This window comes from Dipodomys merriami, unplaced genomic scaffold, assembly GCF_024711535.1.
Source record: "Dipodomys merriami isolate MVZ:Mamm:240054 unplaced genomic scaffold, mDipMer1.0.p SCAF_106, whole genome shotgun sequence".
Lineage (NCBI taxonomy): Eukaryota > Metazoa > Chordata > Mammalia > Rodentia > Heteromyidae > Dipodomys > Dipodomys merriami.
The window spans coordinates 4558330-4577604 of record NW_027202338.1 but is presented as its reverse complement, the minus strand read 5'-3'; the positions used below and the strand labels follow the sequence as shown (position 1 = coordinate 4577604).

The 19275-nt window shown below is 45.8% G+C and overlaps 1 protein-coding gene and 1 long non-coding RNA gene across 2 annotated transcripts; one reads left to right on the top strand and one right to left on the bottom strand.

Annotated features, from left to right (window-relative positions):
- Positions 1 to 1438: 1438 nt before the first annotated feature.
- On the bottom strand, positions 1439 to 10005 carry LOC138814594 (sulfotransferase 2A1-like). The gene is made up of 6 exons (XM_070003627.1): positions 9816 to 10005; positions 7750 to 7961; positions 6187 to 6313; positions 5585 to 5679; positions 4325 to 4502; positions 1439 to 2225 (listed from the first exon to the last, which is right to left on the bottom strand). Exons 1-6 carry the CDS (start codon positions 9949 to 9951, stop codon positions 2113 to 2115), a joined length of 861 nt encoding a protein of 286 aa, XP_069859728.1. The 5' UTR covers positions 9952 to 10005; the 3' UTR covers positions 1439 to 2112.
- A 517-nt stretch (positions 10006 to 10522) lies between these two features.
- Positions 10523 to 17555, top strand: LOC138812119 (uncharacterized). The gene is made up of 4 exons (XR_011367552.1): positions 10523 to 10596; positions 11431 to 11539; positions 15724 to 15860; positions 17131 to 17555. It is a non-coding gene; the product is annotated as an uncharacterized lncRNA (long non-coding RNA).
- The last annotated feature ends 1720 nt before the right edge of the window (positions 17556 to 19275 follow it).

The following is a 19275-nucleotide window of genomic DNA, read 5'->3' as shown; positions in this document are numbered from 1 at the left end:
CAAGTCGTTTAAGGATTCAGGTGGACCTGTTGCAACAATGAGAAGTACAAAATGTCATGTCAAAACCAGCTTTACAATATCGGTGTGGGGGGGGGGAGGGGAGTATAATTGGGTGGGGGGAGGGGGGTAAAATTGGGTAGGGGGAGGGGGGAGGCGGGGAAGGTAAGTGAAGGGTAAACAAAGGAGGAGGCTGCAATGCTTGGTACGAAATGTATGCATTATCCTGCCCATGTAATTGTAGCCCCCCTGTACAGTATGTTCTCAAATAAAATAAAATACAATTAAAAAAAAAAAAAAAAAAGAAAAGGAGGCTGAGAGGAATGCAGGAAGGAATAACACACAACAGGATGTAGAAAGTTGACATAGAAGGTGGTATGGAGACTGGCGGGGGGGGGGGAGTAGTGGTAAGAAGATACTGGAGAATCAGGGGAGATGGCAGAAGGATTGAAGAGGGCCGTGGTGGGGTGCATGTAAAATCAATCATTACCTTTTTCATCTGCTCATAACTGAGGACCAGCACGTTCTCCTTTTCCCTCATGGACATCCAGCCCCGGACGTGATCAAACCATGACCCCTAAGGCACTGCAGGGGGAACAGTGTGGGCAGTGTGAATAGTCTCCACCATTCCCCATCTGCATGGTGATCTCAGCACTGTTCCCTCTGGTCCCTGTCACCTTCACCAGGGTGTAACTGAGAAATAAGTCCTGTCTCTTTATAGCCTCAAAGAGAGAGCACTGTGGAGCCAGGACATGGCTTTTCAAATAATTTTCTTTTCTGGTGGAGCTACCTTTGCCCATGTGAGGCAGGTCACCAAGGGCCGCACCAACAACTCTGACCAGGACAAGGAGTTCCGCGGGCCCTCACAGAACCCAAGCTGATGGGGAAACAACGAGGAGGCAACAATGCTTGATAAGAAATGTACTCATTATCTTGCACGTGTAATTGTAACCCCTCTGCACAGTATTCTCACAATAAAAAAAAAACCCAAGCTGAGTGCCTTCCACACCACGTTGGCCCAAATTCATCATTTGCACAACAGAGCAGAAGTCCAAGCGCAAGATCTGAGCCGTGACACACACACACACACACAAACACACACACACACACACACACGAGGTGCCTTCCATCCCTGCCCAGGCTCCCAAGCAGGTCAGTCTGCTGAGACTCCATGGCAGAGCCCTGCGTGCCTGGATCTGTTCCCAGGCCACTGTCATTGTGGAGGGAATGGCAGAGTTGGGTTGTCAAACTGGGTGGTGACCAATCATTGACTTGTTTCGTGTGGTTATGAAGCACGTGTAATGATAAAGAAAAACACAATGTGGTTTATTTTGGGCCACTGTGAACTGATTCAAGGGCAATCTGTGCTCGTCTGATTTTCAGTTCGTGGCAGGGAACCTGAACTACAAGAGGAAATAGAAGGAAGCAGGCTTGGGAAGAGCATTTTTAAAATGGTTTTAATTTTACAATTCTTTTATTTTTGAGAATTGGCGTGGACATCATGATTGCATAGGGGGGAGACTGGACTTCTGACTCAAGGCCCTAAGACCAATCTGCTATTATCACCCAGAACTCATTGCCCAGAGCACGCAATGCGTTTTTCTTCCAATTTCCTCTGTTGATCCCAGGATCTCTCTCCATTCTCAGCTATGACCCTGGTATCATGGATTTCCATAGCTTCTCAGGCTCCTGGGGGCAGGCAGAGTTTCTCAGACTTCCTTTCTTTGTCCTCGCCTGGCCAAGTTTGTGAAGCAACAAACACTTAAAGTAACATCAGTGGAATGATGTGTGTGTGCGTTCGAGTGCGTGCACATGCACGCTGAATCATTGACGATAACAGGCTCACAGACTTTCCTGACTGGTTGGCTTTGACTCTGGGTCCTCATTTCTCAGCCTTCTGAGAAATGTAGATAACCATTGGTGCCTGGCTTTGAAAGATTTCCGAATAGCTGTGGTGCTATAAATGCAAGGGTGATAGCATGGAGATATGTATCGAGCAAGGAATCAAATGTACAGCGTGAACATTCTAACCATCAGAATCAAGTGACAGCTCTATGCCCTGACCCCGAGGAGACACAAATCTTTGTCTCCACAGACACAGGCAGCAGTTTGGACTTAGTCCCATAAGAACAGCTCCACAGGAAGTCCCGCCATCTTCTCTTGGAATATTTTCTCAAAGGCTTCAGCCTGGGCTACGGTGAAGTGGTTCTTCCAGTCCCCTGTTATGCCTGGAAGCCAGAGAGAAATGCTGCAATCAGAGGGGGCCAGCACAGAGAGGGCCCAGCCTACAGCTCCCTCCCTGTCCCATCCCTGCTGAGCAACTGTGGAGGACCCTGGAGCTCAGAGGGGAGAATTGTCAAGACTTGTATGGTGTGTGTGTGTGTGTGTGTGTGTGTGTGTGTGTGTGTGTGTGTACACTCATGCATGTGTGCCTGTGCCTGCATGAGTGCACATGTGTGTACACATGTGGGTGTGTAAGGGTGTGTGCCTACCCATGTGTGGCGTGCACATGAGTGTCAGTGTGGCGTAGGTGTGGTGTTCCCTTACATTTGTGTGTGTGCATGCATGCGCACATGCCCATGTGTGCAGGTGCAGGAGGGTGTGCCATTACTGGGCCTGGGGGCTATCTCTGAGCTGTTTTCCTCAAGGCTGGTACTCTGCCATTTGTGTGACAGCTCTACTTCTGGCTTTTTGCTGGTGAATTGCAGATAACAGTCTCATAGAATTTTCCTGCCTGGGGGACTTTGGACCATGATCCTCAGATTCCAACTCCCTGAGTAGCTGGGATGACAGGTGTGAGCCATTGGCACAAGGCCAAGCAAGAACTTCTCCAGAATATTAGTGAATTCAATGATGGATTTGGTGTTGTCCAGCCCTAAAAACAATGAGGAAAATGCCTCCATAGAGAGAACCAAACAAGACAGAACACGGAGGAGGGGGGCCGGGGACACGCTGGGAATGTGACTTAGTGCTAGATGCTTGCCTAGCATGCATAAAGCCCAGGGTTTGATTCCTCAGTACCACATAAACCGAAAAAGCCGGAAGTGGCTATGGCTCAAGTGGTAGAGTGCTGCTACCCTTGAGCACAGAAGAAAGAAGAAGAAGAAGAAGAAGAAGAAGAAGAAGAGGAAGAAGAGGAAGAAGAGGAAGAAGAGGAAGAAGAGGAAGAAGAAGAAGAAGAAGAAGAAGAAGAAGAAGAAGAAGAAGAAGAAGAAGAAGAAGAAGAAGAAGAAGAAGAAGAAGAAGAAGAAGCAGCAGCAGCAGCAGCTGCAGGACAGTGCTCAGGCCATGAGTTCTAGCCCCAGAACCGGAAAAAAAAAAAAGAAAGAAAGGAAGGAAAGAAGAAGGAAAGAAAGTAGGAAAGACAGAAAGAAAGTAGGAAAGAAAAAAAGAAAGAAAGAAGGAAAGAAAGAAAGAAAGAAGGAAGGAAAGAAAGAGAGAGAAAAGAAAAGAAAGAAAAAGAAAATAACACCAGGAATCTGAGATAGGGGAGATGCATTAGCACAGACAATGAACAAACAGAAAACAGAAGTGCAAATGGAGCACAATAAAGCTAAACAAAAACACAGGCCACAGTGAAGACACCAAAGTTAAGAAACACAAGCCTAGCAGAAACAGAGGATTTCAATGTAGTCCCCAAACCTTCCATTTCATGCCGGTATCAAGAGAAATCTCCCAAAAATAGAGACATAGTGATCATTTTCTGCCTAGGATTCTAAAGCCTCAGCCAAGAAGCAATAGAACAAATGAACAAATTTGACCGCATGTAATTAAAAAGATTCCACACACCAAAACAATAGCAATAACAACAAGAAAACAAAGTCAATTTCAGAATGGGAGAGAATTTTCCCCAGTGTTCAGTGGAGGCAGGACGATTGTTCTGAATGTACAAAGAGCTTAAATGGTACCAAGAACAAATCATTCAATGATGAGATGGGTAATGGAATTAAAAACAGCCATTCTGATATGAAGAAATAAAAATGACTAATAAATACATAAAACCCACTGGGTCCTGGTGGCTTAGAGCTGTTATCCTGGCATCTCAAAAGGTTGAGATTGGAGGGTCAGGTTTGAAGGGAAGACTGTGAGACTCTGTCTCCAAGGAACCATGCAAAAGCCAGAAGTGGAGTATGGCTCAAGTCTGGAGCACCAGCCTTCAAAATTAAAAAAAAAATTAAACACTACCCAAGCCCTGAGTTCAAGCCCTAAAACTAACAAACATTTATAAAATAACAACTATAAAGCCATGCTCATGAAACAATAATCTGTCAAGAATTCCCTTCCTGATCTCTGACAGATGTTTAAACCACAGTGAGCGATTCCACACCTTTCCTGGTAATTAAGAATCCAGGATAAAATAGATCCCCGCTCAGCAGGGTGAAATTGGACATCGTGTTTTTCTTCATGGCCTGGAAGGAGCTGTTCTCCAAGACCAACTCCAGCTCTTCGGGGTTCAACTTCTTCCCCAGGAACTGACAGATCTTCTCCACAGTGCTCCTCGTGTCCTGCAAGAAGGAAAAACAGGACAAGGAGAACACAGAGCGACTCTCAGGAGGAAGGAGGTGTGGAGAGAGGACAAGAAGAGACAGACAGCCAAGCTCCAAGACAGACTCATGTGTCAGAGGCTGAGCTGGGAGCAGGGATGTAGGTAGCCGATGGTAAATCTCAACAGGAAAGGTCATCTGAACCCTGAACCCTTGTGCTTGCTCTAAGGCACATAAAAACAACTGGCTTACTTAAAAAACACTAGGTGCCCAGGATTGTTTTAGGATGTCTGTAGAGTCTGTTTTATATTTAACCAGTTTACCTTTTCATGTTCTTATTGCACTCTGTTTTTACTAAGCCTAAACATTCCTTGTTTTGCTGGACTATAGCAACCTTATGTTACTTCTTGACTTCTAACAGTATATATAGGAGGAAACTAAAAATCAATGATGCTGAGGTCTTGAGCTGAAAACCTCCCCACCCCATCCTTTGTCTTCTGTCTTTTTTTTTTGTCATCCTTGCCCCCTAAATCAGGATTCCCTTTCGATGCCAGCAGGCTCTGGCACAGGGAGGGGGAAGGGATGAAAGCAGGATAGGAAGGAGGACTAGAAGGATTTGATCCAAGCACAACCAGAGAACAGAGGCTGGAGATGTCCCAGACCTAGAGCAAGGAATTTGGACAATGATCAAGTGATAATTTGACAGTTAACCACAGGAAGATCAATGCACCAGGTACTACAGTGAACCACAGCTGGTTTCTGAACAACACAGATTTTGTTAATGGCTGTGTGTGAGAGAGAGTTGTGTGTGTCTGTTGTATGGTTGAACTCAGTGTGTGCATACTATCTTGAGCCTTTGTGCTCAAGGCTAGCTCTACCACTTGAGCCACAGCTCCACTCTGGCACTTTGATGGTTCATTGGAAATAAGAGTCTCATGGACTTTCCTGCCCAGGCTGGCTTTGAACTGTAATCCACAGATGCCATCTTCCTGAGTAGCTGGTATTGTGTAGTCTGACCAGTGGAATGGGGTCTATGAAGAAGGAGAGATGTGTGTCAGTGTGAGGGGGCAGTGGGGTGGGGTGCAGGGAAAATGGATCGTTACCTTCTTCAGCTCCTCGTAACTGAGCACCAGCACGTTCTCCCTCTCCCTCATGGACATCCAGCCCTGGACATGTGCAAACCATGACCCAAACTGCACTGCAGGGTGGGAAACGAGAGACAAATAATCAACTCCCGGCCGTCCAGATATGGTCTATATTCTCCACACGTTTCCCCTTGTCTCTGTCAGCTTCTTCCAGGTATAACTGGCAAAAATCTTGTGCATATTTACCAATTAAAATATCATATTTAGTTGGGCACTGGTAGCTTACACCTGTCATCCGAGCTACTCAGGAGGCTGAGAGCTGAAACTCTCTTTTAAGGCAGTCAAGGAAAGGAAGTCCTTGAGAACCTTATACCCAATTAATCACTAAAAAGATGGAAATGGAGCTGAGGGTCAGCAGCAATAGAGCCCTAGCCTTGAGTGGAAAAAAAAGGGAAAGTGCCCAGGGCCAGAGTTCATGCCCCAGAACCAGCACACACATGCATGTGAACACACACACACACACACACACACACACACACACACACATACACACACACACACACACACATACACACACACACATACACTGTTTATATCCCTTCACTTCACAAGCCACTCACTGCTGCCTTCAATGAACCACTCATAGTACTGCTGCAGAGACTGCGGTTTCTTCAGGAAGGTTGCTCGAGCAGAGAAATAATAGCCAGACACAAGGACATCCTTCGGATTTCTGATGACGTAGATCACCTTAAAGGGAGAAAGGCAAAAACTAAAAAATCGTTACCATCTTTCTGACATTCAAGGCCTTGATCTCTCCATATCCATGTTCTATATGATAGGATCCATATCAAAGGATAAGCCATCTATCTGTTCATTGTCTTAATTAGAACTCTAATTGATTTTGTTGTTCATGCCAGTCCTGAGGCTTGAATTCATGGACTGGGCACAGTCTCTGGGCTTGTTCACTCAAAACTGGCACTCTACCACTTGGAGCCATAGCTCCATTGACAGGTTGGCAGTGGTTCTTGGAGATAAGAGTTTTCGAACATTTCTGCCCAGGTTGGATTTGAACTCCAATCCTCAGACATCCTCCTCCTGAGTAACTAGGGTGACCGCTATTAGCCATTGGTGTCTGGCTCATTTATTCACATTTCCCTTTTTTCTTGGTCGATCATGGGGATTTAACTCTGGTCCTGGACGCTGTCCCTGAGCTTCTTTTGCTCACTCTACCACTTGGAGCCACAGCCCCACTTCTGGTTTTCTTGTGGTTAATTGGAGTCTCATAGAATATAACACCTGAGCTGACTTCGAACTACAACCCTCAGTTCTCAGCCTCCTGAGCAGCTAGCCAGGATTGCAGGTGTGAGCCATGGTACACAGGTAACATATTTGCTTTATTTTTTCCGTTCATGGAGCTTGAACTCTGGACCTGGGTGCTGTCCTTCAGCTCTTCAGCTCTTCAGCTCACACTCTACGACATGAGCTACAATGCCATTTCCGGATTTCTGGTGGTTTATTGGAGACAAGAGTTTCAGAGACTTTCCTGCCTGGGCTGGCTTTGAAACGTGATCCTCAGATCTCAGCCTCCTGAGTAGCTAGGATGACTGTCATGAGCCACTGGTGCCTGGCACGTATTCATTTTTGATGGAATAAAGCTCAAAGAACAGACAGGCAAGCAGTCGTGTATAAAGGGGATTTGTGAGTTCTGGTTGAGCTTAAATGGTGGTTTTGAAGATTCTGGCACCCAAGTCATCTGTGAGGGCCCATCTGCACTGGTCCATATCTTGGGTCTGAGGTCTCTCAGCAGATGAGCACAACTTCAGGACCATGGAAAACTGCTAAAGGCCAACACAGCTTGGCCTCATCTCCAGGTCTATATCTTTAAGAATTCAAGATTCAAAAGCATCAGTTGAGCCTGGAAACGTGGCTCATACCTGACATGCTAGCTACTCAGGAGGCCAAGATCTGAGTATTTCAGTTCAAAGCTAAGCCAAGCAGGAGATTCTGCAAGAAATTTAGTCTCCAAATAACCAACAAAAACCAAGAAGCTGAGCTCAAGTAACAGAGCTCTAACCTTGAGAAGAAAAGCTCAGGAACAGGGCCCAGGCCCTGAGTTCAAGCCCCAGCACAGGCACAAAAGAAAAGGAGCATTGATGTAGCAGTTATTGAGCACTGAGCCTGACCTTGGCCTTGGAAGTGAAGAAAGACTTGGGGAAGAGTTGGATGGGGAGGTGGGAGGTGATGAGGGGGGGAGCCTCCTTCCTGTCTTTTATGGTTTGGAATCCCACTTCAGTCTCGATCCATGGGGAGCGAGTCCCGATAGGCACAGAGCGGATCCACTCGGGATCCCCCTTGCTGTGAATGAGACACAGGATCTCAATCATCCAGTTGGTTCCTGGAGACAGAAGGAAAATACAGGTCACTCATTTCTATCTGAATTGTATAAATTCCGTGACGGTAAAATATACATAACACAAACCTTACCTATATAGACTTTGTCTGTCATACAATCTTTGATCATGTAATGTTCATATCCGTGTGTGTGTGTGTGTGTGTGTGTGTGTGTGTGTGTGTGTGTGTTAACCTATACATGCATATGTGCCACTCCTAGGGCTTGAACTGCTGCCCCGGCACTGCTCCTGGCTCCTGATTCTCAGCACATTTTCCTTGCAGTGAGTGCTCCATGCTGGCTCCTCCCCATCCCAGTGCCTGGTGCTCCTCCCCTGGAGGCCTCCTACCCCCATTACAACCTGTTCTGCCAGTTCCCAACTACTGCCCACAATGAATATTCTTCCTATTGAACTCAGGGCCTGGACACGTGCTCAAAAGCCAAATATACTGTGTACCTGACCTATGAAATGGGAAGCCTTCTGAACAACACCTTATTAATAACGATGAAAATATAAGAGCAAGAAGAGGTGCTGGAGATATGGCTCAAGTAGTAGAGTGCCAGCTAAATAAGCAAGCTGAGCAAGTACAAGGCCCTGAGTTTAAATCCCAGTACTGTACCCACCACAAGAATTTCTAAAAAATGAAAAGTGTTTGGCATATACTAAATGAAAAATTTTACCATTTATCTAAAAGATGTCCATGACATTGTGGCTCAAGTTTTAGAGTGTTAGCCTTGAGCAAAAGAAGCTTATGACAGTGTCCAGGCCCTGAGCTCAAGCCCCAGAACTGGGGGGGATGGAGGGGAAGGATGTCAACAAGTTCTTGATGTAGAATTTTTTTAATATTGAAAAAACAAAATACCAGTATAAAAAGCTTTTCCCTGTATGCACGGATTGAGAAAGCCAGTATATCTCATATGACAGCCTCCAATTTAGCTCCATTGTTAAATACCACCCCAATTAACAACACCTGGGCTGTAGTTGGCACATGCACACATGCTGATAGTGTGAAACACTCATCTGAAAATGTATGCAGAGGCGTTGGTATTGATCAAGATGCCTCATTTGGGAAATGGGCAGTGTGGCCCTGAAATCTGTTGGTACACCTGCTGAAACGACTTTTAGGTTTGTTTTTTCTTTTTTGTCCATCATGGGGCTTGACCTTGGGGCCTGAGCACTGTCCCTGAGCTCTTTGCTCAAGGCTAGTGCTCTACCACTTTGAACCACAGCTCCATTTGTTAATTGGAGAGAAGAGTCTCACGGCCTTTCTTGCCAAGATGGCTTTGAACCAAGATCCTCAGTCTCCTGAGTAAGATTACAGACAGGAGTCACCATCAGACTGTTGGAAAAATCATTTTTATAACCCTAAATAAATTAATTACATTAAAACAAAGGGTAAGGGGCTGGGAAGGTGGCTCAGTGGTAAAGCGCTAGCCTTGAGCTTAAGAGCTGAGGGACAGCGCCGAGGCCTAGAGTTCAAGCCCCACAACCCAACCCAAAATAAATAAATAAATGAATAAATAAAAATAAAACAAAGGATAATATTTAAAAGTGAAATAAAACTGGATGTGATTCTTCTATGAGCTCTGCAGTGTTCACCGTCCATCATTCACCCCTGGCCCCACAGACAGTCACAAATGCCTGATTCTGCCATAGGCTCAACTCTACCACATTGCTCCAGTACATTCACCAGCCCACCTTGCACATGGCAATCCCTGTGAAATGGGCTGGGGAGATCCTCGTCCAGGCAGGGAAAGAAGCAAATGAGCCACTAAACCCCCCCCCCCCCATGGAGGAGGCTGGAGGGAGGGAGGCACAGGCCTGGCCTTTCCCACAGAGCTGCAGCCCCAACTGCTCACCTGATTTGGGGTAGGTCACTGTGATGATGTCCTCATCCTTCAGCACAAACTGCTCGTGGATTGCTTTTATGGATTCAGGGGTGTACAACTTGGAAGGGAAAGGAATGCCCTGGTACCACATGTAGTCCTGAGCCATGGTGAAGTCCTGTGTGCCTGGTTATAGATCACAAACCACTTCCACTTGGACAGGTGGTGGTAGCCTCTGGGTTGTCATTCTGGGTGATAAAGTTAATCATTAACTTGTTGTTTCATTGCAAAACTAAGTTCTTGGTAAAGGCAAACACAGTGTGATCATCACCAGGGGATTTTGAACTGTAAAATCATTCAGGGTTGTGATTTTCAGTTCACAGCAGGGAACCTGAACTAGATGAGGAAGAAGAAGGAAGCAAGCTTGGGGGAAAATTATTGTTTTTGTCTTAAATGGACAAATCCTTTCTTTTGGGAATAGGTATAGATATCACAACAATTGCACAGGGGTAGGCTGGACTTCTGGCCCAACGTCCTAAGTCCAATTCACTAACATCACCCAAAACTCATTGCTAAGAACACTCAGTAAATTTTTCTTGTGACTTTCTGTTTCCCCCAGGATCTCTCTCGGCTGTGGGATCTCAACCACGATCTCTGGTGTCATGGATCTCCATGTCTCCTCAGGCTCCTGAGGACAGAGAGAGTTTCTCAGACTTCCTTACTTTGTGCTGACCATGCAGGTTTAAGCAACACCAAATACTTCTGTAACATCACTGGGATGGTGTGTGCTCTGTGCATGTACCAAAATGCACAGGTGAGTTTGTACCTGTGTGTGTGTGTGTGTATTCGCACCATAGGAGTCCATTCCTGTGAGGTTCAGGAGCAAACAAATCTAGGTAGCATTACCCCCAGGCAACTGTGTGCATTGTGTCTGGTGTGGGCAGGCAGGGCAGTAGGGACCTCTGTCTGGAGGACAAAGGCTCCTGGTCTGACTGAACCATGAGCACCAGGTGTTTATTCACTGCACAGCATTCAATCGGACCACAGACACCAGGTCACATGACGCTGAAGCCACACAATCTCACTCTGATGTATATATATATATCTTTCTCCCCTTTCTGGAGCTTAAACTCAGGACTATGTCTTTGCACTCAAGGCTGGTGCTCTACCACTTTAGCCACAGCTCCACTTCTGACAGTTGTCTTGGTTCATTTGAGATACCAGTCTTTTGGCTTTTATTCCCTGGGCTGGCTTCAAACCTTGATTCCCCAGACCTCCAGCCTCCTGAGTAGCTAGGATTACAGACATGAGCCACTGGTGCCTGGCTCCGAAGACAGTTGTTAATCTTAAACTCTAAAAACAAAAACAAAAAACGAAAAGAGCCCTCAAGCCTATTTCCTTGTATTTCCTCTGGTAGTTGAGATTCCCTACCATGAACTAAAGTCAGAAGAGCACAGATGGCCTTGAATAATTTCACAGTTGCCCCCTGTGTTGTTTTTTTAATCATCAAATCACTTTCATAACAAAATGAAACAATTAATGATTGGCTTCAGTCAGTGGTGTCACCACCTCCCCAGTGCCAGTGGCCTGGGACCTAGAGCCAGGCACACAGGGCTCCGCCATGGCTCAGGACTCCGTGTTGTACCAGGGCATTCCTTTCCCTGCTGTGGATTGCAACTCTGAAGTCATACAAGCAGCCCATGAGGAGCTGATGCTGAAGGACGAAGACATCATCACAGTGACCTACCCCAAATCAGGTAAGCAGATGGGGCCACGGCTACATGGGAAAGACCAGGCCTGTGGCCCCTCCAGCCTCTTGGGTGGGAACAGTGTAGCAGCTCATTATTGAAGACCCAGTGGTAGAGCTGGGTCCGTGGTAGAGCTCAACCTTGAGCGCAACAGCTAGGGACAGCACACAGGACTGGTGGGCTCACACACACACACACACACACACACACACACACACACACACAGAAAGAATGGTTTTTTTGAGGATCTCTATGGTATATTAAATTGAAAAGGATGACTTTGGTATTACTTGGAGGCATGATTTCAAGGAGAAGAATTGTCATGGAACATGGCTGGGAACCAAAAAGCTTCTGGTGAATACAAGGAACTGGCAGACCAGGGGGTCATGTGTCAAGGAGAACACTGGGAATGCAGAGCATGCATGTGTGCGTGTGTACGTGTGCACGGGCATGTGCTCATACACACAGCTAAGAAGCACTGCCAACCTCCATGGGCATCACGCCCTGCATCTTCCCCTTCTGGCACCGGCATGTGATCTACAGGAGTTCACTGAGGGCGACCAGGTATTCAGGAGGAAGTGGTGCTTCCCAACCCCTGGCTGCAGCCAGGACCTGGTGTAGAAGTACTGCTGAGTGGCAAGGTGGGGCAGGGGCCACTCACAGTGAATGAATGAATGCTTGCATGCTTGCATGAATGTGTGCATGCATCACCTCTGGTCCTTTCTTTGTTCTTTCCTGGCAGGGTAGAGGGGGACACAGATGCCACCCCCAGGATCAGTGCTAGCTGCAGGGATTGGGTGTGTACCCACCTGCCAGCTGGAAAATGTGAATGGGGACATAGTTCACAGAGGCTGCCACCTCAGAACTGTCACTCCCCAGGGACTGTCACGCCAGCGGTTTGTCACTGCTTCTCCTTGCTGGTTGTCATCTCCCAGCACTCTCTAAGCTGAGTAGCCCCTCAGGAGACCAGAGGAGGTGGGGAGCCCTTGTAGATCTCAGCTTTCAAAGGCACTTGAAGCCAGGCAATGAGCTCACACCTGTCATCCCAACTACCCGGGAGGCTGAGATCTGAGCATTGAGGTTGGAAGCCAGCCCAGGCAGGAAAGTCTGTGGGCCTCTGATCTCCAAGGAACCACCAAAAAGCCACTGTGGTTCAAAATGGTAGAGTGTTAACCTTGAGCAAAAGAGCTTAGCACAGTGCCCAGGACCTAAGACCAAGCCCCAGCCCAGGCACACACACACACACACACACACACACACACACACACACACACACACACACACACACACACACCATCCCATTGATGTTACACAAGTATTTGATGGTCCTCAAATCTGCAAGGTCAGGACAAACAAAAGAAGGCTGAGAAACTCTCCATGTGCAGGAGCCTGAGGGAAGCAGATGTTGGCCTTGACCACCGCTAACCTCCATATGCGTGGAGTTCTTTGCTGAACCCCAGCTTCCTCTGCCAGAATTAACTTTCAGCTCCTCACAGGCACCTGGCAAGGAAGCCAGCCAGCTTGGTGGCTGGTTACTGGTGGCCAGCAATCCAACCACAGTGAGCAAGCGGTTTACTTTCACTATGAGAAGAAGACAGTTAATGACCACCTTCAGCACCCGGATGAAACCCAGACTCTGCCACCCCCTCCCGGGTGGTTGTGGCTATGGCCTGGGACTAAGAGCCAGGCAGGCAGGGTCATCTTTTTTTTTGTCAGTCATTGGGCTTGAACTCTGGATCTGAGCGCTGTCCCTCTGCTCTACCGCTTGAGCCACAGCACCACTTCTGGTTTTCTGAGTGGTTTATTTGAGATAAAGACTCTCATGGACTTTCCTGCCTGGGCTGGCTTTGAGCCACGATCCTCAGATCTCAACCTCTTGAGTAGCTAGGATTACAGGCTTGAGCCACCAGTGCCTGGCTTTTCTCAATATTTTTAAATTTCCCTATGGAGCACTTGTGGACACCTTTCAAATTCTAACACTTTTTATTGAGTCCAGGCTAAACGCTTAAGGATGTAACTTTTCTTTTTTATTCTTTTGTTTCTTTTTTGTTTGTTTGTTTCAAATTCTTTATTGTGTTTAAGTGGCTACATAATTTCCCAAATTTCACAGTATTGTAGGATAGTGGTGCTTAGTTAAAGTCACAAGCACATTCTGACTTTCATGGGGCAAATTGTCTACCGTACTCTATAACATTTATGAGTTCTATGAGCTTTGCGATACAGTTATTTCTACCACATTGGGTTATATGTATATTTCTTCTGTTTTGCATAGCATCAGCTATTCCCTCTTTCCTGCTTGTTCCCTCCCTCCCATCACTGCCATTGTGTTGCTTAGTTTATTTTGGTCAATGTCCAGTGTAGCTGATGGGTCTGGCTGTTGTATGTTTTTCCCTGATTTCTTCTAATTCTGTGTTGTCCTCCTGGTTTCCCTCCAGTGTGCACATATATACCATATATGTGATCAGCAGCATGGGGTTATTTAGTAATGATTCTATCAGATGAGTAGAAGTCCTTTCTTTCTTACATCTTATTAATATTGTCATATCACCTACGCTTTGTATTTAACATCCACTTATCAGGGAGACCATGTGCCCTTTGTCTCTTTGCTATTGGCTTACCTCACTCAACATGATTTCTTCTAGCTTCATCCATTTCCTTGTAAATGCCATTATTTTGTCCTTTCTAATGGATGCATAATATTCCATTGTGTATAGATACCACGATTTTTGGGTCCATTCATCTGTGGTGAGACATCTGCATTGTTTCCATATCCTAGCTATTGTGATCAGTGCTGCAATAAATGTGGAGGTACATATGTTCTTGTATACTGGTTCCTATTGTTCAAGATAGATGCCTAGAAGTGGTATGACTAGGTCATAAAGGAGGTCAATATTTAGCTTTCTGAGGACCCTCCAGATTGCTTTCCAAAGTGTTTGTATAAGTGTACATTCCCACCAGCAGTATAATAGGGTTGCTGTTTCTCCTCATCCCCTCCAGCATTTGTTGTTGGCAGACTTGTGGATATGGGACATTCTGACTGGGGTAAGGTGGTATCTCAGGGTTGTCTTTATTTGCATTTCCTTCACAACCAGGGATGGTGAACATTTCCTCATGTGTTTCTTTGTCATTTTTATTTCTTTATCTGAGAAGTCTCTCTTTAGTTCCCTTGCCCATTTAGTAATTGGTTTGTTAGGTTTAGGAGAGATTAGTTTCTTGAGTTCCTTTTGTATACTGGATATTAAACCCTTTTCTGATATATTGCTGGTAAATATTTTTCCTAGTTACTTAGTTGTCTTTCTAGCTTGGTTGCTATAGCTGTAGCTGTGCAAAACCTTTTTATTTTAAGGCCGTCCCACTTGTCCAATCTCTCTCCAATTTGTTGTGACCCTGGGACTCTGTTCAGGAATTTCCTGCGTGTGCCTATAAATTCAAGTGAGGATGTAACTTTTCAATTATTAATTTGGTAAGGGGAACTACTGGGATTTGAACTCAGGGCCTTGTAATTGCTAAGCTTGAATATCCAGCTGGCACATGACCACTTGAACCATATCTCCACTGTTGTATGGGGAAGGGGTGGAGGGTGTTAACATTTCCTAACTATGGAATACATTTGTTTTTGGTTCTTTTTTTTTTTTAATTAAAGTCCCCAGGCCCTGAGTTCAAGCCCCAGGACTGGCCCAAAAAGAAAAAAAAAATGTGGGCAGTCATTGGCAACTGGAAAGCTTACAATAAACACTAGAACCTGGCAGAACAGGCCATAATCCAGGGGATTGTGTGTGACTCAGGCCTGGGATGGGAGCAGGAGGCGAGCAACCAGCACACACACAGAGCACCGAATAAAGGAAATGTGCTGAAAATCAAGAGACAGGAGGATGAACTGAAGGGATTTCAGGAACAGCCAAGTGGTGGAGTAGTAATAATCAATATATTCAGATAAACAGCTGCATAGTCAGAATAGGCGTAGGAAATAAATAGGATATTATGCTGATTGCCAGTGAAGAAAACACAAAATTGGTAAACACACACATACACACACACACACACACACACACACACACTAAAGTTGAGTGACCAAAGCTTGCATGCCAGCCAGACAGTCTATGGGTAAGGTTTATGTTGTGTTTATTTTACCATCATGGTTTTTACATAATTCAGATAGAAATGAGTGACCTTCACTTTCCGTCTGTCTCCAGGAACCAACTGGATGAGTGAGATCCTGTGTCTCATTCACAGCAAGGGGGAGCCAGAGTGGATCCGGTCTGTGCCCATCTGGAATCGAACCCTGTGAATCGAGACTAATCATAGATCTAAAATAATACAAGACATGAAGGTGGGGCCCAGCCTCCTCTCCTCCCACCTCACCATCCAACTCTTCCCCAAGTCTTTCTTCACTTCCAAGGCCAAGATCAGTGCTCAGTGCCCAATAACTGTTCAGGCAATGCTGATGTTTTGAAGCTTGAACTCAGGGCGTGGGCACTGTGCCTGAGCTTTTTGTTCAAAGCTGAATCTCTACCACTTGAGCCACAGCTCAGCTTCCAGCTTCTTGGTAGTTAATTGGAGATAAGAGTCTCACAGAATCCCTGCTCAGACTGGCTTTGAACCCCAATCCTCGGATTGCAACCTCCTGAATAGCTAGTATGACAGGTGAGAGACCTGTTGCCAGGCTCAATCAATGCTTTTTCTCTGTAATTCTAGAAATGTGCATCTCCTGAACAGCTGAAGATTCTCTCTCATCCTCAAACTGGTTTTGCTTTCTTCTTGTTGTTTGCTTTTGGTTTTTGGAGGGCAGAAACTTTTTTTCAATTTTATGCAGGCACATTCATTCATTGGTTCCATTTCTCATTGGCAGAGGCTTGATAGCCAAAGGCAGAAAAGTATTACCTATGTCTCTATTATCCAGAGATTTCCCTTCATGAAATTTTAGGATTCAAGGATACACTGAAATCCTCTTTCTGCTAGGCCTGTGTTTCTTAGGTTTGGTATTTTCATAGTGGCCAGGTGGGGTGTGTGTGTGTGTGTGTGTGTATGTGTGTGTGTGTGTGTGTGTGTGTGTGTGTGTGTGTGTGTGTGTGATCCACTTTTACTTCTTTGCATTTTCTTGTTTCTTCATTGCCTGTCCTAATGCATTTCCCTGATCCCAGAGCTTTGGTGTTCTGTCTTCAGTTTTGTCTCCTCTCTCAAAGGATAGTCCTCAGTGATTTGAGGCCTGAACAATACCAAATCCACCATTGAATTCACTGAGATTCTGATAAAGTTCTTGGCTGGCTAAGAACTCACCCCTGTAATTCCAGCTACTCAGGAAACTGAGATCTAAAGGATCAACTTCAAAGCCAGGACAGGAAGGAAAATATGTGAGCCTCTTACTATAATTCAATGGTAGTCTTCAGCATAAAAGCTCAGTCCCAATGTTCAGGCTCAGTACTGGTGCATGCACGCATGCGCGCGCACCCACACATACACACACACACACACACACACACATTTCTCAGCAATTCTTCCCTCTGAGACCCAGTGGCTGTTGAAGCACCAAGATGGCAAGTCAGGTAGGGCTGAGTCCTTTGAGTGTGCTGGCCTCATCTGATCTCAGCATTTCTCTCCAGCCACCAGGCATCGCCAGGAAATGGAAGAACCACTTCACCGCAGCCCAGAACAAAGCCTTGGAGCAAATACCCTGGGAGAAGGTGGCAGGAATTCCTCCGGAGATGTTCCCATGGAGCTAAGTCCAGACTCTTTTCTCCAATAAACCACCAGAAAACCGGAAGTGGCGCTGTGGCTCAAGTGGTAGAGGTGAGCCTTGAGATGAAGAGCTGAGAGACAGTGTCTAGGCCCAGAGTTCAGGCCCCATGACCGACAAAAAGAAAAAAGAAAAATGCCTTGAGTGTTCTTTCCAATAGCTTTTGTGTGATATGAGTAGAATGATCCTAGGACCTTAAGCCAGAAGTCCAGACCTCACTCTTGACCATTTTTGTGATATCTACACCTATCTCCAAAATTCAGTATTTGTAAATTTCCAAATTAAAAATAACCTTGCTCTCAAGCCTGCTTCCTTCTATTTCCTCTTGTAGTTCAGGTTCCCTGCCAAGAACTGACAATCTGATGAACACAGATCGCCCTTGAATGAGTTCACAGTTGCCCACTAAAAATTCCGTGTGACATTCGCATTGCATTTTTCTTTATCATCAAATTTGTTTCAAAATGAAATGAAAAACGTTAATGATGGCCTTCACCACCCAGAATGAAAAACCCAGACTCTGCTACCTCCTCCCTGTTGGCAATGCCAGTGACCTGCGACCAAGAGCCAGGCACACAGGGCTCTGCCATGGCTCACAACTACTTGTGGTATCAGGGCATTCGTTTCCCTGCCTTGAGTTACAACCCTGAAATCATAAAAGCAGCCCACGAGAAGCTGGTGCTGAAGGACGAGGACATCATCACGGTGAGCTACCCCAAATCAGGTGAGCAGACAGGGCCGCAGCTACATGCCCTACTCCCCCCAGCCTCCAGTGTGGGGACGGTATAGTAGCTCATTTGTTTCTTTCCCTTCTGAGAAGAGGATCTCTCACCAGCCCACTTCACAGGGATTCCTGTGTGCGTGGTGGGTCAGTGAAGGTGTTGGAGAAATGCAGTAGAGTTGGGCCTATGGCAGAATTAGGTATCTGTGACTGTCTGGGGCTGGGGGGTGAGTGACAGAGGAGGAAAGCTGCTGATCTCCTAGAAGAATCACATCCAGTTTTTCCCCTTTATTTTTTTTCTAATTTACTTTATTGTTAGAGAGGTGATATACAGCCGGGTTACACTTACCTACATCTGGTAATAAGTACATTTCCTTTCACACAGCATCTTCTGTTCCCTCGTTCTCTCCCATTCCCTCCCTCCCCTGTCCACCCGTGAGTTGCACAGCTCACTTTCATAGTGTCCAGTGCACTCCACCACTGTACTTTTTCATCATTTGTGCTCTGGTTCTCTCTACCCTTTCCCTACCATCCAATAGATGTGGGTGTGAATACATAAGGTAAAGAATACAGAGCCATCAAGTATGAAGAGGGGCTTTGTGATTCTCTCCTACAGCTCTTCTGATCTCACTGTACAGGAGTATCTAGAATGTTGTGCAAACTGACATATTCCAGAGTGTTTTCGATCTAACTTCTGCATACCAAGGAGATCATGTGTTGTTTGTCTTTCTGATCTTGGCTTCCCTCACTCAACATGATTTGTTGTGGTCCCATCCATTTCCCTGCAAGTTACATAATTTTATTCTTTCTAACGGCTATGTAAAATTGCATTGCACATAGCTACACATCTATGTGGGGCATCTGGGCTGTTTCCCTCTCTTGGCTATTGTGAATAGTGCGGTGATGACCATGGATGTGCAGGTGTCCTTGTCATATCCTGGCTTATGATGCTCAGGGTACCTGCCTGGGTGTGGTATGGCTGGGTCATAAGGAAGATCTATGTTTAGTTTTTGAGGAATCTCCGGACTGCTCTCCAGAGTGGTTGTACTAGTTTATATTCCCACTGGTGGTGCCGGAGTGTTTCTTTCCCCCATATCCCTGCCAACATTAGTTGTTGTTAGAATTCAAAATGTTGGCCAATCTAACTGGCGTGAGATGGCATCTCAGGATCGTTTTGATTCGCATGTCCTTGTAGGACAGGGATGCTGAGCATTTCCACATGTGCTTCTTTACTCTTCTTACCTCTTCTTCTGAGTAGTCTCTTCTTAATTGCCTTGAGCTCCTTCTATGTTA